Raw genomic sequence first — 27273 nt, 5'->3', positions numbered from 1 at the left:
TCTGCTGCACAGAGGCAGCTTCTCCTCCTGTCAGCTAATGAGCACTGGAATACAAAGAAGAAAAATGGCTAAATCTCATGCACAGCTTCTTCAACCCTTACATCCCTTTGCAAACTTCATTATTTGTCATCCTGTCTAGGGTCCCATTTTGTTTCCCTGGAGTATTTACCCTCTTTTCTTCACTAGCTCAATCGTGTACAAAGCACCAAAACTGAAGAAATAAGAATTAGAAATTAAGAGCATTCAGCTTGCTTTCAGCCACAGTTTTATGGATAAATAACTCTTTCCAAGGTAGCAAAAGATAATTTCTGAGTTAGACTAATTCTAGATTTAAAACTAATCAAACAAACCAACAACTAAAAACTTTCCAAACATTAGAGGGCAGAATGCCACACAGTTTTACTCAATATAAAAACAAACCCAGTATCCTGGTCACTTTAAAACAGTAAGATTACATTCACTTTTTCTGGACTCACCTGTGTCTTTATCTCTGGCTTTGTAAACTTGCCCGTAAGTGCCTTCACCAATAATACCAATGATATCAAATTTATCCACACAGCGCTTTCCCCAATCTATTTCTTTTTCTTTTGTTTCACCATGTCGTGGTCCACATATTCTAGAAAATAACAAACATTTCTGAGAATATAGCTAATATATCTAAGGATTGTTTTAACTTCAACACCCTCAACACTAAATATTTAAGAAACATTAATAGGTAACTGGCTTACTACCATTAAGTGGTAATAAACCTTGCAGCTTGATTTCAGCCACATTAATATTAAAAAGGTCATTAAAAATCAGAATTATTTGGAAAAGAATATATTTCAGAGAAACTTATCACCTCTACTTCTTGATAGGCTTTATAGTCTACTAAAACGTACTTTGGTCTTCTCTTGCTGTGCAACTGAACTGCTGGTTTCTTTTCTTCAGGACTTTTAGATAAGTCAGCTCCTCCAGGCAACTCAGGTGGAAGTGGCAAATCTGCAAGCAGATGGCGAAGTTTCTTCTCTGTTTCTTTAACTGACTTCACTGAAAGATTCTCTTGCAAACTATTAAAAAACACACAATTTTACTATCAAGTTGAACACAGCAGAATGATATTAACATACAGAAAGGAAAACCTATTGGAATTACTTTTTAAAATACATTCTAGGCTCTTGATGCACCAACATTTGAAATTTCTGCTCTTTCACTACCAAAATTATACAGGAACTATGAAACCAGATCTTTCTGGAGAAAGCTGAGGTTTGATGACACAGCAGGCCTTACCAGACCAGACTTCTTCAGCCACATAAGCTTCTTCCCAAGCTTATAGCCTAGACTATTAAGAACATTTAGAGCTCAAGCACTGACAGATACCAGAAGTGCAGTGGTAAAGTCTTATTCTGATTTCTCACATAAAAGAGTAGATTACCCTAATCCAGTTCTCTATAAAGTTGGCCTCCAGAGACAGTGAGCTTCGCAGTTAAAGTAATACTGCAAGGCATTACAAGGCAGTCCATGCCACCTCTTTTACAGGTTACTATCTCGTACATTTGCTGAAACTCTCCATATTCAACATGTTCCTAGTGATCAGCATGCAAATCAAGTGGGAGGAAGAAAAAAAAACAGGTGAAAACAAGACTAAACATTTTTCTGCCATGGGTTACTGATATCTCACCATTTTTTTATCATCAACTATTATTAGTTAACAGATACCAATAGTCAATTCTCTGTCTTAAGAAAAATCCCCCAAACACATGTACAGCAGAGTATTCCTTTAACAATTACTCTAGACAACGATTCTAGAGATGCTCTCCTCATTCTAATGGGAAATTCTGAAAGCATTGTACTTTGTGCAGCATATTTTTTTTTAAACACATGGTGCCATCTAACCAGAACATCCTTTAGTTCAGCTAGATTTGTGCAGCTACAGCATATCCAGCCATTTTAAAGCCACAACCATCTTTAGGATTGTCTAGTTTCAGCTGTAACAGTTATTTTTCTTATTCCTAGTAGCTGGTGCAGAGCTTTGTTTTGGCTTTAGTCTAAGAACACCACCAATGTTTTAGAGGTTCCTAAGTAACACTTACCCTGACCAAGGACTTTTCAGTCTCAAGCTACTGCCAGTGAGGAGGGGCACAAGAAGCCAGGAGAGAACAGAGATAAGACACCTGACCCCAACCAGCCAAAAGGGTATTCTATACCACAGCACATCATGCCCAGTGTATGGACCTGAGGGGAGTTAACCTAGAAGGCTCAGATCACTGCTCGGATCGAGCTGGGTATGAGTCAGTGGGCAGTAAACAATTGTATTGTGCATCATTTGTGTTTACCGGGTTTTTTTCCCCTTTCCCTTTTAATTTTATATTCTGTCTTCTTGTTATTTCCCTTATCATAATTATTACTGGTGGCAGCAGCAGTGGTTTGTGTTATACCTTAGTTACCGGACTGTTCTGATCTCAACCCACGGGAGTTACATTCTTTCGATTCTCCTCCCCATCCCTCCAGGAGCGAGCGGCTGCATGGTTCTGAGTTAGCAGCTGGGCTTAAACCATGACAAGACTTTATATAATCACATAACTGTTTCTCTCCCACAGGACTGTCATATAATATTCACTCTTTAAATGTCAAACTTCATCATTGCTTCAAGAAAACTTTCTGTCATGCTTTCAAAGGATATTTTCCAAGATAGCTGCACTTGCTAAACAATACTACTTTACTGTCAACATCCTTCTCCGGGAACCCATCTGGAGGTTTTTCTGCAGCTTCTTACCTATTTAGTTTCATATATGAAGCAGGAACTTCTGTAAATGGAAGGAACTTACAATCTTTCATCATGGAGAATGCGTATGTTGTCTCTTACATTAACTGTAGTTAGCAATCTTTATATAAAGCATTCATCGTTTTGCACATGTCCATGCTTCCCGGTGAAAACAGAACACCTGAAAGTCTTCTACCACTTCTCAAGCTGCCACTGCCTGAATTTAAACAAGTACCTCAAGGAAGCATATGCTGCTGTCATCACAAATGTAATTGTTAGCATGCTACACAGAACAAACCACTTTTGCACAGTGCATGGTAAAGAAAATAAATCTTAGATTTTCAAGTTCAGGTATTTCTATTTCAAAATATGGACCCAAAACTTTCACAATTAGCAAAAGTACAATATATAAGTGGTTCTGAAACAGATTTTGAAATCGGTACATGAAAACAGATGCAGCCAAAGTTGCCTTTTTTTCAGGACTGTGAAATCACATCACTGACCACCAGAAGAGTCTTCTCTTTCAGCTAACCCACACAGTGATTCTGCAACACTGTTGTTTCTTTAGGTAGCATATTTGTGGGTTTATCCCACAGGTCCTTGCTTAACTTGACAACTGACATGACATTACAAACCAGACAGTTCTGCACAGTATCAAGCTTTCTTTGTTGGCACAATTTCCCCATAGTATTTCTGAGCCTAAGGTAAACTCGCTTGGCCCTCATCCCCCCTAAAAAACATTGATCACTTTTCTTTGAGGACTTAAGCTTTATCACAACTTGTAATCTCAACCATTCTGATCTGAAGTGTAAAAAATACTACAGAAAAAACTAAGCAAAGCTTACCAGTGCTGACAGAACCATAGCTTAACTGTAGTTTAACTCCTCCATGCAGCTTAGCTACGCTTAAGACAGGTGTCACATTAAAAAAACACTAACAATGACAAGCAATTAGCCAGCTTCAAGTTGAAATCTCATTTAATTTTATCGCAATTAACGCTGCAATGCCAATCATATATACAGTTATTAAACCAGTCAGACTAGTTTTTACTTAAAACAGTAAATCTTGCTCTCAAGTAACAGTGTCAGAAATCCTGTTTACCCAGGGAGGATGGCTTTGTCATAAATACAAATGCAGCAGCACATTTGCCATACATATGTGCTTCTGAACAACTGGAATGACATTTGCTAGACTGCTGAAGGGCAAGAAACACAATTTCCCTTCTACTACTAAAATAAATAAATATATAGCACATTGTTAGGTTAGATCTATTTGCCAAGGTTTCCTGTGCATGCTAATGTTTAACATAGCATTAAATTACCAGCAAATACAAGACAAACATTTATACCTCTAGTTATAACTACTTTTACTAACTAAAAAAACACTACACACTTCTCAAAGAATAAGAAAAGACAGGCTAGTTTCACAGATATGGAATACAAAGTACTTCAAAAAGTTCTGAATTTTGCTTTTAGTTTGTTTTCTTACAAAGACTTACCACACAAGCTAGTTATTACTTCAATGCTAGAAACCTTTGGTTTACGCGTTGTCAGGAGTTGCTTTCTTGTATAGATGTGTGAGGCATGTAAGACCGTGAGTAAAAACAGAAGTAACTTCCCTCAACTTGCTCACCACACCAAAAGAAGAACAGCAAATTACAGCTCAACAGTATAGTTTTCCAATATAAATCATACCACAGATTCTCTGTTAGGACTATGAGGAGACTTAATTTAGTCTAAACTCAAACGACAGTTGGAATAGACATGAATTTCTTCACTACAGACCAATTTTTACACTGCAGAAGTTAACACCAATGACAAGTCATGAACCTCACTTCTGCTATACACACTCAAAACAATACTGATCTCTGCGATAAACTATGTTAAAATAAGACACAGCTATAAAAACAACTGCCTCCCATGGGGAAGAGAATATTTACTTCAAGCCCCAGCTAATTAAAGAATTCACGTAATTAAAGAATTAACCTACTGCTACTGAATTCAACTTTCCCAATGTATACGTTCACACCAAACTTGAAATCCTGATAACTTGAATGCATCCTTGCATTAGTCCCAAAGCTATTATGTACCAGCAATTTTTAATCACCTCTCTAGTTACTTTTTATTGAGACATTCCTGACTAAATCCTTCTCTTTTCAAGAATGAGTTCAATTATTTTGATTTCCAGATCAAACTCCTTCATTTCACCAAGAGCTTCCACATTAAACAAGAGCAAGAACTACCTAATGCATCAGCCTGATTTAGCAAATAAATTTATATTCATTTTCCAAGGGAAATGATGAGAACAAACAAACAAACCCAAACAACCTCAATAATGAAAAGGAACAGACAACACCAAAAAGCAATGCCACAACCCACCTATCAGTTTCTTTATCTTCAGGCAGCGTGGGAGGCAAAGGCAAGGGTGGCAGTGTGGAGGTTGGTAGTGTAACAACTCGCTCCTTTTCCTTGGTTACTACACTTGGTGTACTCGGTTTGCTTTTCTCTTTTACAGTGACGGGTGGCTGTTTTACAACAGCTAGTTTATTCTCTTTTAGTGCTGTAGGTTTCTGTTTAGTAATTTTGTCTGCAATTAAATTATTTTCCCCTTTTGTTTCAGGAAGCGAGACCTTTGCTTTTGCCTTGTCATTCTTCAAATTCACACTGCTCGTAGGAGAAGGTGTATGCTCAGTTTTTATTTTCTTCAGGTCCTTTACATTGTTCACTTGAGGCGCACTTACAGCAGCATCAGTACTTCCCTTAGTAGGTGTTGAAGTATTAGAAGCTTTTGCACTGGCTTTGGCTGCCTCAGCAGCTCTTGCTTTTTTGTTTTTGTTCAGCTCAGCAGCAAGGCTACTCTTCAGAGTCAATGTACTAGGAGAGATACTTGAATGACGACTTCTGGATCTAGACAATCTGTGTCTGCTACGAGACCTCGAGTGCCTTGATGAATACGGACTTCTACTTCGAGATTTTGCTGATCGCCTGTTTCAAAAGAGTAAAGATTCACCCAGTTAAAATTTAGCCTAGCTGCTTTCCCAGTGTTATCTGCATTTTTGACAAACTACTTGTTTTTTAAACCAACCGTTATCACCATGCTTCCAGAATAAACAGATGCCTGTGAAATTACTAGTAAAGGTTGTGCATTAATAATGTAGAGTTAGTCGATCAAAATTCTACATCTAAAGAGGCTGACAGAAGATGTTAAAACTTTCTTAGACATGGCTTATTCCACTGAAGAACTGCAAAATACAAGTATACCTATAGGACAGATATATTCCTTTCTCCTCACTACTTATCAGATGCATTTCTTACCTTTAAAGAAAATCTGGTCCTATGCAACTTGTGCAAACACCGTGAGTATATGCTGTATTTGAGAGAAATTCACCTGGCTACACAATCAGAATTCAACAAAATTAAATTAATGCAACAAAAACCTAAACACAACACAGAAGCAGTAGTTGTAGCAGCTACATACACTTACTTCACTTTCACAACTGTCATTAAAATAAGTTGGAATAAAAGACAAAACAACCCTACCCAATACTTGTTATAGCTACCGATAAATACATTCCACAAGCGGGCCTATGCTCTGCCTGCACCAGAATACAGAGACTAATGGACAAAAAAAAGAAATAAATTAAAAATATCTAAGACATCTACAGAATCACAGCAGGAAAACAAGGCAGAATGAGGGTGGCTGTGAGAACCTGAACTGCTAGAAAAACAAACTTTTACTGTGCCAAATTACCATTTAATACAAATTATTTTTCAAAGACAGACCCTAATTTACCTTGTAGAAGTTTTGAATGAGTTCTTCATTAAAAAGGGAAAAAATTAACTGGGCTGAAGGGTTTGGAACAAGTACAGTAGCCTAATTCACTGCTACTACACAGAAATGTTATGAAATAAATGAAACATGGGGGATTTAATCCATTTTACCATACTAAGAATAGCAAGGGTATTCACCAGATTTGCAAGTATTTTCTTGATTGAAGTGTGATGGAAATCTATTTTGCTTGAGTATATCACTTGAAGGAGAGGAAAAAGTATAATCAGGATTAAAAAAAGTGTATTCATCAGCTGGACAATGAAAAAAGTACCAAGCAACAGCATAAATAAGACTTCATGAAGACAGAAGAATTTCAAAGTTCAAAAGAGAGCACCTGTATATGGGAGTCTGCCAAAGCGAAACCAGTCAAACAGAAAGCAGCAGCCAACTACAATCATTATGGTCAGGACTATACACCCCAATGTCAAATTTTAGTAACAATTAAATTAATTCAGTTTTAATTGTCCACACAAGAAATTACATTTCAAGGCTTCAACTGAAGAAAAAATATAGTACAGCATTTCTATTGTGTGTGATATTTACTGATTTCCAAATTCACACTTTTGCATGGCACTATAAACAGAACTGTCAATCTTCTTTCTAAAGCAACATAAAAAGTCATTGAGAGAAATCAAGATTATGTAGAAGTCATCGAAACAACATGTAGGCATGCACACTGTATATTAATGCCCAAGCTTCAACACTGTATAGGTAAAACTGAAATTGATCCGAACGGCTAAAGACCCTTGAAAGGAAAAAATAAAAAGACATCTCAAACCCCATCTGAGGACAACTCTGAAACTAACACAGTTCAATTCTCTGCCAGGAAGTAGGTTTTATAGAGTTTTCTCTATGAACTCTATAGAGTTCACAGAGCAGGGTAACAATGACAGATGGCAATAATAAGAACAAGAACAATAATCACCATAAAAATAACAAGTTTTTAATACATTCAGAAATAAAGGTGCTCTCTAAATTTTCAACACAAATTTCAGGTTTTGGTTCACTTCAGTAGAGAGGTATCAATGTACATATCCATTAAAAAACAAACACATTATATTGGTTAGAAAAACTCCCTTGAAAACTCACTTCTGTTCCATTATGAATCATAGAATGGTTAGGGTTGGAAAGGACCGATGTTGCTTTTCTCATTATTACTTTGGAAATTTAAGTATTAAATAACACAGAACATTTTCAGAGGCTTAGCCAAACTAGAGTAAAAGTGGAAAAGTAGAAAGCTCCATAATAGATAGTTAAGATGGGGTAGTTGAAGAAAAAGGAGGGCTGAGACTATCCAGACAATACATACACTTCAGTTGCTGGGCCAGAGCTATCCGCACACCGTTCTCTCACCTTCTGAGAGGAATTATTATCTCAGGCAGGGATATACTGTTACAGATCCACACCAGCTGTACAAGCAGTATAATTATATTTCTCCAGCATCAAGCACAAGCTAATAAGCCCCATTAGTCCTAAACTGACTTCTATAAATGGCACATCGTTTCTGAGGATGTTGCTGACCTGCCTTGGAAAACATTTGCTTGCACATCTTGTTCCTAGATCAGCTATTTTAAAGTCACTTGCTCAGTTACCTGCAGAACATAACCTCCATGCTGAAGGACCTCACTGCAACCTGTACTGAACTTGAAACATGCCCTAATGGTCTAAAAATCAGATATATTTCTTTCGTAAGTACAATTACTGGTTTGTTTGGGTTCTGTGGGGCGAGCTGATTGTTTTGAAAGATGCCATATATAAAGTAAGTAATCTATGTCACAAACAAACGTGGACCTAATTCCACATACACTTGGAAAGAGAAGTAGCAGCTTAAAACACTGCAGCTGCTCAGGCACCTACATCGTAAGGCTGTTTCTGTTCCACTTTGGTTCAAAACCAAAAGAGGTTCATTTATATCACTACTAAGGATGAAATGAGAAAATCTGTTCAAATTAATGACTACTAACGCTCACTTATCAACTATCATAATGTGGTGAAGAAAAGGCACTTCGGAAAAGCTGGGGCAAAAATAACTTAAATCTTTATATTGTCTTCAAAAACAAGCACGTAAGGAAGTCAAGTGTTGACAGTGGGTTGATGTACATATTTTACCAACATCAGTCAGGAGAGCCTGGGTTGTGAACATCGATTTATGCAAGCTCAACAACAAAAAACTCTGACCATTCTCCATCCCAGGTTTCAAGCGTCAAATTACAACAGCATAACCTGCTCACGTCAGAACTGCATCTGTGTGGGAGGCAGCAAATACAATATACACACAAATATTTAAGTTTCAGTTCCAGTACATACAGCCCTTAACAGCAGATCCAAATGATAGTGGCCTAGTTATGAAATACATTGACTGAGTATAATCCCTGCACTGGTTTATTTCTTTCAGAAGTTTTTCATTATTTAAATTTACGTCAGCAAAAAAATTTATGTCGCATTATATACTGCACGCCTGTGCTAATAATAAACTAGAACTTCCTTTGGCATCTTAAAAGACCTTTGCAAGAATCCCTTTTTGTACCTTGTCCACTGAGCTAGACCCAAGAGTTACAGCAAAAAAATTAACACTTTCAAGAGACAAATGCTGAATCTTACGTAAAAGGCAGTTTTGTCAAGTGCAAGTTATTCAAATTACAATGAAAAAATCTGTTGTTTTCATAAGCATAACAATCTTTTCAAATATTTAACTATTGCTTTCTTTCATCAACAGTAATTCAAATGTCCCAAGAGAACCTTCCAGACTGGACAAAATTTATGTACAAGTTTTCATCTATTAAAAATGGCACAAACCCAAAACTATGGACTTTTACAAGCTTTCCAACAGAAGCATATACAGAATTCAAGATAGGACAAATATTGCCTTATAGGTAATGAAACCAACCAATTCACTCTATTCAGAGCCAATGCTCACTTGACATAAACGATGAAGTCGCAGCAGCACAGATATAGGCTCACACAATAGCCAGTGTCTGCCACTTCAACAGGACATTGACATTTTACTGGGGCCCAGAAAAAAACACCAGGAAAGACATCTGAAACATACAGTGCTCTCTAAATCTTCCAACAGATTTCTATTAAACATGTGTGCATGCCTCATACACATATATATGAAACACCTTACCGTACCTTTGTCACCACCTATTTTGTCTTCAGATAACAGTTTAACACAGTAAACAGGAACAAAAGAACAGTGGCTCCAACTGCACAGAACTGCATCGCCAACTGTAAACAAATTCAAAACAATCCAAACATTTTTCCCTTCACGCCTAGAGAGATGAGGAAGTGTGCTACATATAAGGAGCACTTCCCAAACTCTCAAGTCAAAAGCACCTTTGCTATCTTCTGTTAACACACATGAGGGCAGACTACTGAGAAATCACTGCTTCTGCTAAGTTTCCTCCAAGGCTTCTAGGCTTCTATCTTCACACAAAAGTACTTGTAAATGAGGCAGAACCTCTGCCACACTTAGCCACCCAGAGTCTTCTATGGGCACAGAATCAATGAGATTGGAAAATACCTTTAAGATCACCAAGTCCAACTGTTGCCCAGCACTACCAAGGCCATCACTAACTCCATGTCACTGAGGGCGTGTTAACACTTCCAGGGACGGTGATTCTACCACTGCCCTGGGCAACCTGTTCCAATGCCTGAGCACCCATCAGGGAAGAAATTGCTCCTCATCTCTATCTAAACCGCCCCCTTCGCAGCTTGAGGCCATTTCCTCTTGTCCTGTCATTTGTTACGCAGAAACCAGCCCCCTCCTGGCTCCATCCTCCTGTCAGGCAGTTGTAGAGAGCAATAGTGTCCCCCCTGAGCCTTCTCTTCTCCAGACTGAACCCCCCAGGTTCCTCAGCCCTTTCCCCATCACACTTGTGCTCCAGGCCCTGGATCAGTTCTGTTGCCCTTCTCTGTCCCTGCTCCAGCACCTCAATGTCTCTCTTGTAGTGAGGGGCCTAGAATGGAACACAGGATTCAAAGTGCAGCCTCAACACTGCTGAGTACAGGGCCCTTCACACAGGTCGATATTCCTACAGAGAGGATAATTTACAGGCTTCATGACATTCAAAAAATTACTTCTGAATCATATACATATCTCAGTATGGTTTTATTGTATCTGTAGGACCAGCCTGCATTAGAAGTAAGAAGTTCTAAAGCTGCTTTTTATCTTCCCCAGAGACAGCAACAAAGGGAGTCTAGGAGCACAACTAGATTAGCTGCAAAGAGCAAATGAAGTAATTACACAATATTATGTGTAATGACAAAATAAATTGGGGGGGGGGAGGGATGGGAGGAGTTGCATACATTCTCTACAAAGCACACAGGAGAAGAGGCAGATCTCAAGAAAACTGGTCAGAAGAAAGCACTAGTAAAGAAGTCACCCTGAAATCAGATCTCAGCATCGCTTTCCTCCATTTTTCAGAACAACAAAAAGATTGTGGGTTTTTTTCCCTCCCTTTAAGAAATAATAACTAAAGGTTGGTTTAGGTGTCACCGCCTTTTAATGTTTTTTGCCTAGCATCTTAGGCTTCACAAAACAACCCGGTATTCATTTTTTCTCTGCTTAATTAATATAATATATCCAATGTATAAAAAACTACTTAAGATATCAAAGTGCAATTAGTTATAAATTTCAAGACTGTTGCAATATTCCTCCTTCTTGCAAGGCAACATTTTCCTGCACTTACCGATTACCAAACAGTAGATTTATTAATGAGGACTTATTAATTAACAAAACACTACATTCCTAAGCACAGAATGAAAGGATTCCAAATAATAACGCTTAAGGGTCCTATATTTTACTGTCCTGATACCTGAAAGCAGAGGCAAGAGAATTGACAGTGTTATACATCAGCTCCCCAGGTATACAGGTCTCACTCAGCTTTACGTGGCTTTTCTTGCCCTGCTGTTTTTCTGGGTGCTGCTTTCCCTTTCCAATCCTCTCTTCATTTTAATACAAAAAAGCATTGCATTTTGTTGGCAGATAAGGACAGTCAAGTGTTATCTTTTCATGTTTGTAAACTTAAAAACCTCTTTTCTTCCCAACCAGTTAAGAGTGAACTAAATCCAACAAGGTGCTAGTAACCAGCTATGCATTTTGCCTATATGCAAATAGTGTTATATTCAGGATATATCAGAGTCCATGGAGTTGAACAAGGGAACTGATTCTGTCAGTAACTTTTTGATAAAATATAGGACAAAGGGATTTATGAGAATAAGAGAAAAAAAACCAACAAACAGACAGAAGGAATTTAAACATCCACTGTAGCTCAGCTCTTTCATCAACTACACTGCACTACTAAGCACTGCCATCTTCCCCTGCACGGTAATGACACAGTGTATTTAAAAAGCAAGACCTAAACTTAATCAACTGGCCTCACTGCAGATCTTCCAAGACATCACTCAGCAGCATAAACCACCTTGACAAAACACTGTAGTTCATACAATATAGCTTTTCTGTGTTGTGCTACCAGGCAAAGAGATAATTTCTTTAAGCCGTAACAGTGCTCAGTTGACACCTTATTACTTAATTTCATTTATTTTCCCTAGCCCCTAGTTCAAGGTTATATTTTAAGCACCTCTGCAAACAACCTACTCAGCTGCACGTGAAGACTACGTAACTTTCGTTACTGCTTCAAAACATGAATCTTTAAGAGTCTCCAATACATTCAGCACAAGATACTGAGAAATTTTCAACATGAATTTGCTTTGGTTCTTTAATCGACTTTATAACTCTGTATTTTAAGATGAGAACATGACCTACAAAGAAATCAACCAGCAAAGATTCAGCTCAAATGCAGTGTTCTAAGCACATTAAAAAAAATAATAGTTTTTTACATCAAGTCCCTTCCCCCAGTACAGAAAGAAGCAGTGCAACAAGGAAAAGGAAAGGCATATCAACATGGCTGGGCAAAAGGTAAAGTCCACTGTCAAGTAACAAAACCGATCTTCATAAATTCAGAGTATGCATTAGAGCAAGAGCCTCAACACTCAGTGGAAAAATCAGTTACTCCAAACAGTAAAAACCTACAGCCCCCCATTTCAATTTCTGCAAAATACAGTTTTACTAAACAAGATTAGAGAGCTTTATGTATTTTCATCAAACACAGCAAAACAAAATTGTTTGAAGATCTCTTACTCTTTTTAAGTCCAAAAGTAGCAGAATTAATGGACTCAAAGGTCTTTTTATATCAATGGACCAAACCATGCCTTCTCCATGAAGTAGGCATTTACCACCTGAATATGTATTTTACCATTTTCCATACATTTGTTTTGGTTTTGCACATAAACAATCCATACTTCCACAGACCCTCACTACTACAAGACTACCTACAGCTAAAGAATGAGATGGCTCTATAGTACCAACAAGAAGTTTTCTATTTTTCCTATAAACAACATGCACATACACAGTAGTACTATGGTAGTAGTGCCCCACCTACTTGTATCTAAGCAGATGGGTAGGTGTAATCAAATTCGGGATAATGCGACTACTCTTCTATACAGCTAACTGAATTAAATGTGTGATCACATAACATACGACCTGACTGAAGCTATGAAAAATTGTTCTCCTCTTCCTATTGCCCTACTGCCTTTCCTTACTTTGTCAACCATAGGGTTTTCTCCCCACACACACTTTTTGTTCTTGTGATTCTTTTAATCCAGTCAGCGTATCAGTAGAGAAATAAATACTTCATACTTCTGGTATTATCGGAGAATTCACGTTTCTAAAATGTGCATGTGCTACTTCAGAACAGCTGCGTAACTCTCCACAACAAAATCCAGTAACACAAATTCACCAGCAGCAAGTAAAGAAGTTTTGTTCAACAAACAGAAACAGGTCAAACAATCAGTTTGCCCAAAACACAGACATTAACCACTATTATAATGGAAGAGACAATTAGTCTACCATTCAAAGAGAATGTCCAAGTGTGGAACACATATCCAATGTCTTTAATCATCACTGAAAGACCAGAGTCAGTCACTACTGCAATTCAAAACTCTTAACTCACTGCAATTGCACTGTTGCTGCTGCTTCAGAAAAGCAAGGATTCAAATGAGTAAAGCTGACTTCACTTCTTTCTTTTTAATGGTTTACTAGAAGTTTCTCCCCAAGCAGCTCAGAGACCTAGGTGAAATCAATCCTAGACACATGAGCCTCCCAAGCATGCCAGAACCCTTTCATTCTCGTTTTCTACGCTGCAAAATAAATAGATATTTCATGTAACATTAGAGAAGACATACATGAGATGCAGCATGAAAAGAGCAAAAAGACTTGCAGCCTGGAATGCTCAGTCACATACAAAGTTCTTACTGTTTTGACACCATTACAGCTGGATACAAGCCCAGAATTCAGCCTTTAAATCTATGTGATGAAGAAGGCAGGTGCTGCAAGAAGCTGTTGCCTTCATGAAACTGTAATATTCTACCATGTCTAAGGCCACTATACCATTATCCAAACAGCACAGCAGAATTTCAGTGTATTAAGCACAGTAGCAGAGTCAAGCAAACAAAAAGGGATTGAGACACAGTTTTCAATGGCTAAAACAATCATATAAACACTTTCCATCTTTGTTTCCCCACTGCAATACACATAATACATAATAGCTTTATGGAAGTAAAGAAACACTAACTTGCATTTCTTCACACCAAGCAAACAACTGAGCTTATCTTCACACCTTTGGTTTCTTTCACTTTCTGTGAAAATTATGTTTTTACAATGAATGCCACAATAGGACAGACCAACCTTTCTTTCTACATATAGCAACCTCTCCTTTTCACTCCCACCTCTCTCCAGTGACAATCTGCATTTGTTAACAAAGTAATTTATCTGTAAGCAGTTAAAGACAGGATACAAATTACAGTTTAACTGGAGGGAGGAAGGAAGGCGTGAAGTCACAAAGCTAACTCCTAGGAGCAGATCTGAAGCTCAGGGAAGATTTACACACCACAGAGGTGTTGCAAAGAAAGAAAACTTAAACTCTCACACTTCAAATCACAGGCACACCACCAACAGAAAAAAAGAAACACAACACCCCTACAAAACTGTGTTCTGTAACTGTCACCTGAGCAACATATCCTATACCTCCTATTACAGCCCTATCAGGCAGCATGTAAGAAAGGATCCAAATGAACTATACTGTCAATCTGACCCATACAGCTATTTGCAAGTGCAAATCAAGCTTACATAATTTTGCTTCACATTACTAGTTTTCTTATTCCAGGATATAACCATCTACGAAAACCAATCTGATTCCCAGAGTGTTTAAGCCATAACATGCACATAACAGTCCGACTATTCTATTACTGAAATAATTTTTAAAGGGTATCCTTAAATACTTTGAGCAGTTCACAATGTGCTATTTTTCAGTGCACTCACAGTGTTTTCTGCTTGAAACACTCTATTGTTGACAAAATTATTCCATACAGGCATAGCTTAAAACAATCACTACTTTTCCAAAGGCACCTTTGTTTTATTCCTGTGAACAAAGTAGGCCACAGTTTTGCTACTTTGCTCTTTTAAACAGCAATCGATGCACACCAGGGCAGCAGATTACCAACACCCAGCGAAACACAAGAATAGCTTCAGAATCCTCACCGTATACACTGTGGGACACCCCAAATGGTAACGAAAGCAAAGTGCTTGTTATTAACACCAGAGAACAGTTCTCAGACAACACACCAGGTAATGCCTTAGGTAACAACACACTTGTCAAGCAATTCACCTTGACAGATTTGAACTGAAGTCTAGATGTGAATTTGAGAAAAGCAACAATAAGGTTCCAACACGGGAAATACAAATTTTCAGTTATAAGTACGTATTAACCAAATGCTTTAAATTTCCAGTAGTTTTGCTGCAAGTTTGAATGCTTAGAAAATCTTTAATTCCACAACACTGATTGTATCTGATTAGAGAGACAGCCCTTGTTTCCTCTCCATTTAAAAGTCACAGCAACGCTGACCTTTACATCTTAAGTTCCTACTACAAGTAAGACAATGATTTGCAAGCACACCTCAAGTATATACATGTACATAACCTTACTGGGAAAAGGCCTGACATATGTTTTCATAGGTTGTGTAAAGTGCAGGAGGCAGTTTAACAAAACTTGACACTTGTTCTTTTTCCTAGCAAATCCAACTCTTCATACAGACCTCTAAGAAGAGCACGAAACACTTGTTCGGCAAATTACCTAGCAGCTTGTTTGCTCTTTAGATTAGTGGGAATTAAACCAAACACAAATATATTTAACATGCTTACTTTTATACTGGGAAGCAAGATACATGAAAATATATCTGAGAATCTCCACACTTAGTAAGCAAAGACTTAAAAATCTAAATTGGTCCTTCAGGAAACCTGACTTCTGAGAAGCATCTTCATTCAATCACCTTCAACTGAAAATGCCCTCATGCTCTTTAGTATTTAAAAACCGTTTTTCCTTTTAGGTTGTCTCCCACGGAGAGAAACTAACTGTAAAAGTATTAGAGGCACCCACATCTCCCTTCCTTGCGGACACACACAGGAAGACCTTTGTACATGTCCTCCCTCCGCCCCACTCCAGCTTTCATGGCAGCAAGAGGAAAGGCTTTTGTTGCTAGACACAAGCCTCTCCAGCCTGCCCTTCAGCCCAACCCCAGCCAGGACTTCCCTCCACCGATCCCCATCCCGGTCCTTCCCTCCCTTCCCACCGCCAGGCCCGGACTCACCGGATAACGGGGCTGTAGGGGCTCCGCGACCGACGCCAACTGCTGTAGGGGCTTGGAGACACATCGCCGCCGCGTTCGTAGGAGCTGTGCCGGCTGTAACTGGGGGAGCGGCGACGGCTGTAGGGGCTTAGAGGCGAGCGGCAGCCCAGAGGGCTCAGCGACTTGCGGCTGCGCTGGCTCTGCGAGGAGCGGTGCAGAGGGGGGCTGTCATCCCGCCCGGGGCTGGGGGACGAGCGCTGCCTCCGATAGGCCCTGGGCTCAGGCTTGTCATCTCGGTAAGCTTTCGGTGGGTCCTTGTAAGCCGAGGGCGGCTCCTTGGCCGCTTTAGTCCGGCTCCGGTGGGCTTTGCTCTCCCGCTCCTTCCTGCTGCTGCCGGGCGAAGAGAGGGAGCCCTTCCTGCGGCCGTCGCTGCCGCCGCCGCTACTGCTCTTGAGTCCCTCCCGGTCCTGGCCCCCGGTGTGATTGTGGCGGCTGCGGGACTTCGAAGAGGACGAGGAGGGCTCAGTCAACCCACGGCCCGCCGACGCCCCCTCCTGCTGCGCCTTCTCCTCCCCCCGCCGGCGGTGCTCCCGGTGCCGCTCCTTAGAGCGGCCGCTGCTGCTGCGGTGCTCCCGGCGAGACCGGCTGCTCCGCTCTGCCTCGGGTCTCTGCCGCTGAGTGCCGCCGCCACCGCCCGTTGACGAGGCCGGGCTTCCTCCGCCGCTGCCCGCGCCGCCGCCGGTCGCGCCGCCACCCACCAGCCCTTCGGACTGGGAGCTCACGTCGTCGTACTCCTCCACCAAGGTGCTCAGTCCCCCGCTACCGCGCCGCTTGTCTGCCTCCTGGGTACCGGCGCCGCCGCCGCCGCCACCACCTCCACGGCCCCGCCGCCGCTTGTGCCGGGAGCCCGAGCGCCGCTTACCCCGCGGTCGCTTCCGCTCCCCCCCGTCCCCACAGCAGGAGGAGGCGCCGGTGGCCGCCAGGAAGAGCAGGGACTGCGGCGGCAGCGGCGGCTGCAGGAGCGGGGGCTGCAGGAGGGGCGGCTGCAGCAGCGGGAAAAGCAGCGGGTGAGGGGCCGGCGGCGGGGGGGGAGGCTGCGGCTGGGCCGCGAAGCGCTTCCGTCTCCGGTGATGCAGCCGCTTCTTGTCGACTGCCGCCTCCACCGCCGAGCTGCTGCCTGCGCCGCTCCCCCAGCCCCGGCTTCCTCCGCTCCCGCCGGCCGCCGCGTCCGAGGTGCTCGGCATCGAGCTCACTCACCGCCGAGGACGAGGACGCGGCCTAGGGAATCCACCACCGCCGCCTCCCTCAGAGCGCTGCCGGCGCCATGGAGACCCGGCGCCGCGCAGACACCCGGGGACACCCGCCGGCCGGCACCGGGGCCTCACTCGCTCCCTCGCTCTCCGGCTGGCCGCCGGCGCCCGGCCCGCCTCGCAGCCTGCCCCGCCGGGCCGCCTCACATGGAGCCGCGCCACCACATGCAGGGTCCCTCAGTTCGCGCTCGGGCCTGTGCCGGGGCCGCCGCCGGGGCTGGGGGCAGGCGCTGGCCGGCGCGGCTGCGGAGCGGCGGGACCCTCCCGCTAGACCTGCGCGGCCTCCTGCAACGCGGAAGTGTCTGCTGGCGGCGGCCTCCTCACTTCATCGCGGGCCGCGGCTACCTCGTCCGGCGCCGGGCGGCGCTGCGCGGGAGTCCGGACGCCGGGCGACCGCCTCCGCCTCCTCCTCCCTCACCCACTCCCCGGCCGGGCGGCGGGGTCAGGCCGTGCCGGGCCGCCTCCAGGCGGGCTGTCCGTAGCGGCGCCCGGCCCTGCGCTGGCTTCGAACCCGCTTACCCTGCGCGGCGGGTCCCACCTGCCCGGTCCCGAGGTCGCCGGCGGGCCGGGAGCGTTGGCGCGCGGGTGACACACGCATACACACGCACTGGGGACACGGCCCGGCGGCGCCCGGAGCATGCGCAGGGCCCGCGGAGGAGCGGCGCGGTGGGGGGGGCCGCATCCCGCCAATGGCGCGCAGCGCTGCCGCCCTCAGCCGCATGCCCGCAGCCAGACCCTCTCGCGAGATCTCCCTCCCTCCCCCACCTACTCATCCCCGTCCAAGGGAAGCTCTCGCGAGATTACGGCTCTCGCGAGATCACAACTGTCGCGAGGAGCGTGCCGCGCTTGCCACGGTCGGGCGGAGGAAGGCGGTGTTTTCCGCGGCGGTTCGCGTGGCGCTGCTGAGGGGAGCGGAGCGGTAACGGCCGCGCTTTGGAGAGTGGAGCGGTAGCGGCTTCGAGCGAGGAGAGAAACGAAGTGAGGTCGTTCCACAGCGGGCATCGCTGGCTGGCGAGTGTTGCCAGTGTGCGGCTGCGGCATCTGGGCCGCTGGTAAGGGCCTAGGAAGAGGTCCGTTCAGTTAGCAGCAGTTAAGCGGTGTGTGCTTTGATAGACTCATAAAACGGTTCGGGGTGGAAGGGACCTTACAGCTCCTCCAGTTCCAAATCCCTGCCGTGGTCAGGGACACCTTCCACCAGAGCAGGTTGCTCCAAGCCCTGTCCAACCTGGCCTTGAACACTGCCAGGGATGGGGCAGCCACAGCTCTGAGCAGCAACCTGTACCTGAAGCCGAAAACTACTTCACTGTATTTTGCGGTAGCTCCACACCTGCCCCTTACACACCATCTCTGTGAGCAGGAAATTCATTCTGCCTTACCATGGAAGGTGTGTTCATGTATTTCCGGTGACTTTTGATTAAAAATGCTGTGGCAGAAGGTAAATGCCCTGTAGACACTATTCTAAGACAGTGGCAGAAAAATGCACAAGTTGAAGATTTCCATTTGCCCCCAGTTTGAAGTGTTGCTGTCCTAAGAGATTTATGAGGTTCACACCAGTGCTAGAAGCGTGAAAGCCTGTGAAGCGCCAGGAATTGTCACTCTATGGAAAACCTATGAGCAAAGTGCTGTGGTGGACACTATATCAAGTTTACAGGGCATTTAATCATTATATGAAGAAATCACAACAGCTGGGGGTTTAAAGATTTACAAAATCAGGTATGTAGGAGTTGTGTGTATACTTGGACGCAAAGGTGCAGCACAGGCCACCTGAGAAGACAAAATTCAACGAAGGAAAGCTATTGAAATTTCCTTTGGAGCAAATTGTATTAGAAGAGAAAGATTTATTTCAGCTTCAAACTTGTAGAAAGGCTTCTGCTACACTGGATAAGTAGAACTAAACTCTTCACCAGCTAGACAGAACATAAATTCCTGTCCATTTAGCAACTGAAACATGAATAACCCAAGTTTTAATACCACTTGACAGCAACTCTATTTTCCTCTAGTCAAGCACAAACACGAGCAAATACCTAACTCATGCCCGCCCCAAACTTACGTGATAGCACATGGTGATAACAGGAAGGTTGTATCCCTCCAGTGCCTCAGGTGAAATCATCCAGGGCTGGAATAGAGCTACATCAAACAGAAATGCCGATCATAATGAGAAGCAGTGGATGAAGACATTTAAAAGAGCCAAAGTAGTCACCTACTCGCTTGCGTAAGTAGAGTGGGACCATTAAAATGTCATTTATAAATTTATCATGTTAGTGAAGTTGAGTGAAAGCACAGTATTTACAGCATTCTGGTGAAGTAAGGCTACTTGGGCAATACATTTATAATTTTCCCTTGAGCCAACTCATGTATAGGCTCTCAGCTCACCGGAATTTACGTGATTAAGTGAGATGAGAGAACAATTACACATTTCATTTTCAGGGCCCTCAAGTGTCTGGAGTCTGAAAGGGAAGGGAAAAAACCCACAAACTCATGGGTGAAGGACAAAATTCAATTTTCTGTGTAATCAAGGGAGTGGATAAATTGCAGGGTTTAGTGATGCATGCAGGAAGATGTAAACAGCTGCAAAGAAAAGTTTCCTTCCTGCTACCCAGCTGCTTGCTCATGGCTGTTCGTGATCAGATGCAATGCTACAGACACATTCAAAAATGAGCGTGTGTTGCAGTATGTTCTTTCTGCAATTCAGAGCAGCAATAAGAACAGAAATGGTAAGATACTTGGGAGGTACCAAGTTTGTTTAAGTTGCCTTAAGTCCAGTACAGGACTGCAGGTTGAGGAAATATCACTGCAATTCCTTTTGCATAAATATCCACCTGAAGTTATGAGCAAGAGTGGGTGAATGCTAAATCCAGTGCTAGCTGTGACATGCATGACTACAGCAAGTAGTGTGCCACTGTCACACAGCCCTGCTGTAAGTCAAGGCAAATACAAAGTGCTGGTGCAGAATGTAGTGTAGAAAAGCCTGCAGCCAGGTGGTTTTCCCTGGTTTTCTTTAGGTAGGTCCTGCCTATTGGGGGTGTAAGGATTCTTCCTGAACTAGGGGAGGAAATGCCTCCTATTCCAAGACATGCTTAACTCTGAACAGTAAAGCAATACCCTTGCTTCCTGAAAGACATGGTTTTTGCTTACTGTCACTCCTGAAACTGACTTCAATTTAAGGTAGTTCAGGTTTCCTTCCAAACTTCTTGACTTCTGATTTCAGACTCTACTGAAGTGCCAATCTTTTTCTTCCCTTTTCCTGCCCTCTCTCTCTTTTTAATTATGTTATTGAATTTCTTGACGGGAGCTGCCACTCTGCTGCCCATACTTCACATCAGCTTCTTGAGCTGATTTTGTTTCATTAGGTATATCTGCCATACCATCTTGAATGTCATCCTAAGGGCTTTAAAAGCAGACTTTGTTGTCTATCTTTAGGGATTTAATAGTTCTTCTGCCACCCTGCTATCTAATTGTTGTTAGCTAGCTTGCATACATGCTAGTAATGTTTCTTGTGACTTAAAACCAAGCAAAACCAACAAACAAAGCTCCCATCTCTTTTCCACTGTTGCATTTCAACTCCCCTCCAATGGTTTCCTGTCTTTTTCTCATGCCAAGCAAAAGTACTCCTCCTGTGCAGGTCCTGTACATCATCCACTTCCAGCAAGCCTCCTTTTATAAGTGTGTTACTTTACTCCACCCTTAATCTCTCTGCCCCACCTCGCATTTCTCACAAACATTGTCATGTTCTCTTTGTTCATCTCTTCTGTAACGGGGTCCCATGGGACAGAGAAGGAATGAGCCTGGTGTGCTGCCCACCTGCCACTTCAGGAGAGTAGGGCACTGCCCAAGAGGGATGACGCTGACCTTGGCAACGATTCATTTCTACTTTGTCAAATTGTGTTTAGTCATGGAAGTTGTGCATAGCTGAGGGGTCAGCGGCAGCAGCATACCTTGTATCTTCCTCACTGTGCTAAGTACCACACTTCCCAGACTTCACCCTGACTGTTGTGGAGTAGCTTATCTTTCCACAGCGGCCTGGAGGCTGTTCTCAAAACTATCATCCCGTTTCTTAACTCAGGATGCATTCTCTTTGCTGAGTAAACCCTGCTCACATGTGCTAAGCGTGCTGGAATTGACTGAGGGAGCAGCACACTGCTTCCAGCTTCCTGTGAAGGCCTGCTTTGATATGTCACCAAACTGATGCCTCATCCCTACAATCAGAAGGGCAGCACAATAGCTCCCCCTCCCAACGTTCTGGCAAAGCATTTGCAGAAAGTTTCCCTAGAGGTCAGCAGAGCAAAGAATATGAAAGCAGAAAGTGAATTTGCTGAGTACTTCTGGTGCAGGAAACCTGTCATCCTCCAAGTGCCCCCAGAGGCATTGCCTCCGAGCTGCTGCTCTTGGGACAGCTCTTAATCCTAAACTCAAACTGTTGGTGCGGCTCCCACAGCTGAAATTGCAGGGTGAAGGCGAAAGTTTTCCACAACTTGATGGTACTGCCTGGGAAGGTGACAGGGTGATCCTACACCTAAAGTAGAGAATTCTGCCTTAAAGGTTACAGAACTTAAAGTTTCCAGAGGTGCAGAATATCTGCAAGACATCAGGGATGACATGCAACAGGCTGTCTCACAGTTTCTCTCGTTTATTGCAACAGTAAATGCAGGTCACATTTTTCACATGAGCAAAATCTATTGAACAAAACCCAACCAAAACACAAAGCAAAAATCAAACACTGTTCCCTTCCCTGGGGAAATGGAGAGATTTTGGTTTTCCTCCTTCTTCCGTACTTTTCCTTCTTCTGCCTTATTGTCCTCTCCTGACCTTTTCTTCTTTTCGCGACTGTTTCCTTCTTCTGCCCTTCTCCTTCTTTTGCATTATTCTCCTTCGTCTGCCCTTCTTCTTATCTCTCCTTCATCTGCACTTCTGAACCTGTCACCTTCTTCTGCCCCTCTTTTCTGCCTTTCTCTCCTTCTTTCACCCTGCCGTCCTTCTTGTGCCTCTTCTCATTCTGCCCCTCTTCACACTCCTGACAATGGAGCCAGAAAGGAGTGGTGTCTTGGAGGTGTGAGAGCAGCAGGCAAGAACCAAGCCCAAAGGGGATCCCTGACAAGAGCCTGTGCTTAGTGGTAGAGAGGAAAAGTAGCAACCGCCAGAGGCTATCCTGGGAGTCTAAAAAGCTTCTTTCCCATAGAGGGGCACATGAGGGGCCACCTGTGTGGAGCAGGAGCACCAGCGTTTGGGCCACAATAGCCCAAAGGTGTCCTGTCAAGGGGCTGTGCTCACTGCTGCAGAGGAAGGCAAAAAACCCCTGGAGACACTTGCCTCTGTGGGGAAAAAAAGCCTTCCTTCCCCAGCTGCCTGACATACCTCATACCTCTTCTCATGGCTCTTATACCTCTGACACTCTTCTCATTGCATTGAAGCCCTTCTCATTCCTTTGACAGTCTTCCTATTTGTTTGCCCCTCTTCGTGTTCTTCAGACTCTCTTGAAATTCTTTGACCTGCCTGACATATGTCTGCTTCTCTTCACGTTCCTCTGACACTCTTCTTGTTCCTCTGACACGCTTCTCAATAGTCTGACGCTTTTCTCGTTACTCTACTACTCTTCTCATTCCTTTCACAATCTTCTTGTCCTTTTCAGATTATTCTCATTCCTTTGACAGTCTTCTCATTGCACTGACACTCTTCTTCATCTGATAGTCTTCTTATTTCTCTGTCCCAATTCACATTTCTCTGACCCTCCTGAGAGACTTCTGACCCTCTTCTTATTCATCTCGCACTGTTCTTGTTTCTCTGACACACTTCTCCTTCTACCCCTTTTCTCATTCCTCTGCCTGTCTTCATGTTCTTCTTACCACCTTCTCATTTCCCTGGCTACCCTGGGAGCCTAGAAATCTTCCTCCCACCATGATGCGAGGCATGAGGCCACCTGTGCAGAGCAGAAGCACCAGCCTTTGGGCCCCAATAGCCCAAAGGAGCCCTGTAAAGGGGACGTGCTCAGTGCTGCAGAAAAGGGCAGAAAACCCCCAGGACCTGTACCAGCCCATGGCCAGTACAAAATTCCTTCGTGACCCCAGCAGTGGCCCCTCTTCCCAATTTTCTGCCCATCTTCACATTGTTCTTGTTCTCTTCACAGTCCTCTGACATTCTACTCATTCCTTTGACACTCTTCCCTTCAACGGTCTTCTCTTTCCTTTGACCCTTCTCTTTGCTTTCACACTCTTCTCATTCCTTTCACAATCTCCTTCCCCTCTCCACGTTCCTCTGACCCTCGTTTCATTCCTTTCACAATCTTCTCATTCCTTTCACAGTCTTCTCCTTCCCCTCTTCACATTCCTCTGCCCCTCTTCACAATCTTCTGCCCCTCTTTTTAATTCCTCTGATGCTCTTCTAATTCGTTTGACTCCTCCTCCTCGTTCTGCCCCTTTTCTCATTCCTCAGCTTATCTTCATGTTCTTCTAACCTTCTCATGCCTCTGGCTACCCTGGGAGTCTAGTAAGATTTCTCCCCTCGATGCAGAGCACAAGGCCACCTGTATGGAGCAGGAGCACCAGCGTTTGGGCCACAATAGCCCAAAGGTGTCCTGTCAAGGGGCTGTGCTCACTGCTGCAGAGGAAGGCAAAAAACCCCTGGAGACACTTGCCTCTGTGGGGAAAAAAAGCCTTCCTTCCCCAGCTGCCGGTCATACCTCATACCTCTTCTCATGGCTCTTATACCTCTGACACTCTTCTCATTGCATTGAAGCCCTTCTCATTCCTTTGACAGTCTTCCTATTTGTTTGCCCCTCTTCGTGTTCTTCAGACTCTCTTGAAATTCTTTGACCTGCCTGACATATGTCTGCTTCTCTTCACGTTCCTCTGACACTCTTCTTGTTCCTCTGACACGCTTCTCAATAGTCTGACGCTTTTCTCGTTACTCTACTACTCTTCTCATTCCTTTCACAATCTTCTTGTCCTTTTCAGATTATTCTCATTCCTTTGACAGTCTTCTCATTGCACTGACACTCTTCTTCATCTGATAGTCTTCTTATTTCTCTGTCCCAATTCACATTTCTCTGACCCTCCTGAGAGACTTCTGACCCTCTTCTTATTCATCTCGCACTGTTCTTGTTTCTCTGACACACTTCTCCTTCTACCCCTTTTCTCATTCCTCTGCCTGTCTTCATGTTCTTCTTACCACCTTCTCATTTCCCTGGCTACCCTGGGAGCCTAGAAATCTTCCTCCCACCATGATGCGAGGCATGAGGCCACCTGTGCAGAGCAGAAGCACCAGCCTTTGGGCCCCAATAGCCCAAAGGAGCCCTGTAAAGGGGACGTGCTCAGTGCTGCAGAAAAGGGCAGAAAACCCCCAGGACCTGTACCAGCCCATGGCCAGTACAAAATTCCTTCGTGACCCCAGCAGTGGCCCCTCTTCCCAATTTTCTGCCCATCTTCGCATTGTTCTTGTTCTCTTCACAGTCCTCTGACATTCTACTCATTCCTTTGACACTCTTCCCTTCAACGCTCTTCTCTTTCCTTTGACCCTTCTCTTTGCTTTCACACTCTTCTCATTCCTTTCACAATCTCTTTCCCCTCTTCATGTTCCTCTGACTCTCGTTTCATTCCTTTCACAATCTTCTCATTCCTTTCACAGTCTTCTTCTTCCCCTCTTCACATTCCTCTGCCCCTCTTCACAATCTTCTGCCCCTCTTTTTAATTCCTCTGATGCTCTTCTAATTCGTTTGACTCCTCCTCCTCGTTCTGCCCCTTTTCTCATTCCTCAGCTTATCTTCATGTTCTTCTAACCTTCTCATGCCTCTGGCTACCCTGGGAGTCTAGTAAGATTTCTCCCCTCGATGCAGAGCACAAGGCCACCTGTATGGAGCAGGAGCACCAGCGTTTGGGCCACAATAGCCCAAAGGTGTCCTGTCAAGGGGCTGTGCTCACTGCTGCAGAGGAAGGCAAAAAACCCCTGGAGACACTTGCAGGCCTCCGTGGGGAAAAACGCCTTCCTTCCCCAGCTGCCTGACATACCTCATACCTCTTCTCATGGCTCTTATACCTCTGACACTCTTCTCATTGCATTGAAGCCCTTCTCATTCCTTTGGCAGTCTTCCTCTTTGTTTGCCCCTCTTTGTGTTCTTCAGACTCTCTTGAAATTCTTTGACCTGCCTGACATATTTCTGCCTCTCTTCACGTTTCTCTGATACTCTTCTTGTTCCTCTGACATGCTTCTCAATAGTCTGACGCTTTTCTTGTTACTCTAATACTCTTCTCATTCCTTTCACAATCTTCTTGTCCTTTTCAGATTATTCTCATTCCTTTGACAGTCTTCTCATTGTGCTGACACTCTTCTTCATCTGATAGTCTTCTTATTTCTCTGTCCCAATTCACATTTCTCTGACCCTCCTTAGAGTCTTCTGACCGTCTTCTTATTCATCTCTCACTCTTCTTGTTTCTCTGACACACTTCTCCTTCTACCCCTTTTCTCATTCCTCTGCCTGTCTTCATGTTCTTCTTACCTTCTTCTCATTCATCTGGCTACCCTGGGAGCCTAGAAATCTTCCTCCCACCATGAAGCGGGGCATGAGGCCACCTGTGCGGAGCAGAAGCACCAGCCTTTGGGCCCCAATAGCCCAAAGGAGCCCTGTAAAGGGGACGTGCTCAGTGCTGCAGAAAAGGGCAGAAAACCCCCAGGACCTGTACCAGCCCATGGCCAGTACAAAATTCCTTCGTGACCCCAGCAGTGGCCCCTCTTCCCAATTTTCTGCCCATCTTCGCATTGTTCTTGCTCTCTTCGAATTCCTCTGACATTCTTCTCGTTCCTTTGATACTCCACTAATTCCTTTGACACTCTTTCCTTCAACGCTCTTCTCTTTCCTTTGACCCTTCTCTTTGCTTTCACACTCTTCTCTTTCCTTTCACAATCTCCTTCCCCTCTCCACGTTCCTCTGACCCTCGTTTCATTCCTTTCACAATCTTCTCATTCCTTTCACAGTCTTCTCCTTCCCCTCTTCACATTCCTCTGCCCCTCTTCACAATCTTCTGCCCCTCTTTTTAATTCCTCTGATGCTCTTCTAATGTTTTTGACTCCTTCTCCTCGTTCTTCCCCCTTTCTCATTCCTCAGCCTATCTTCATGTTCTTCTAACCTTCTCATGCTTCTGGCTACCCTGGGAGTCTAGTAAGATTCCTCCCTGGTTGCAGGGCACGAGGCCACCTGTATGGAGCAGGAGCACCAGCGTTTGGGCCACAATGGCCCAAAGGTGTCCTGTCAAGGGGCTGTGCTCACTGCTGCAGAGGAATGTAAAAAACCCCTGGGGACACTTGCAGGCCTCTGTGGGGAAAAAAAGCCTTCCTTCCCCAGCTTAGGACACAAAGGGCCACCTTCATGGTGCATGAGCAGCCAGGGTGGACCAGAGGAGCCCTGATAAGTGGTCCTGCTCGATGCTCAGAGGAAGGCAAAAAACCCCCCGGGACCGGTGCCAATGTGTCCGGGGGGGAAATTTCTTCCTGACCCCAATGTGGCGATCGGCTGTTCCCTGAGCATGTGAGCAAGACCTGCTCCTGGGCCACAGGCTGTGCACATCTACCAGAAGACACGCAAACCCTATTCTCCCTCAACCTGAAGCCACCTCAGCAGCTTCTGAGATTGGCCAAAGGCACCCGGCCTTATCAACCATGGGTGCAAGAATCCTTCCTTACTGTCTTTTCGTGACTTTCTTTCCTTTAACTGACTGCTTC

The 27273-nt window shown here is 44.0% G+C and overlaps 1 protein-coding gene across 6 annotated transcripts in view; it reads right to left on the bottom strand.

Moving 5' to 3' along the window:
- CDK13 (cyclin dependent kinase 13) overlaps positions 1-17951 on the bottom strand; it is a 49583-nt gene extending 31632 nt beyond the window's left edge. For 3 of the 6 annotated variants that reach the window (XM_061374859.1, XM_061374862.1, XM_061374863.1), the window contains exons 1-4: positions 16280-17951; positions 5122-5727; positions 882-1049; positions 477-616 (exon numbers count right to left, since the gene is read on the bottom strand). In XM_061374859.1, coding sequence (XP_061230843.1) covers positions 477-616; positions 882-1049; positions 5122-5727; positions 16280-17502 — 2137 coding nt within the window. In that variant the 5' untranslated portion in view covers positions 17503-17951. The remainder of the gene's footprint in view (positions 1-476; positions 617-881; positions 1050-5121; positions 5728-16279) is intronic. The other 3 variants (XM_061374861.1, XM_061374864.1, XM_061374865.1) reach the window with 1 other exon arrangement.
- Between the last annotated feature and the right edge of the window lie 9322 nt (positions 17952-27273).

This window comes from Neopsephotus bourkii, unplaced genomic scaffold (assembly GCF_033783945.1).
Source record: "Neopsephotus bourkii isolate Nb327-2 ecotype Australia unplaced genomic scaffold, CSIRO-AGI_Nbou_v1 NB_1655, whole genome shotgun sequence".
Taxonomy (NCBI): domain Eukaryota; kingdom Metazoa; phylum Chordata; class Aves; order Psittaciformes; family Psittacidae; genus Neopsephotus; species Neopsephotus bourkii.
Note: the sequence above shows the minus strand (reverse complement) of the source record. Positions and strands in the feature narration are given on the sequence as shown.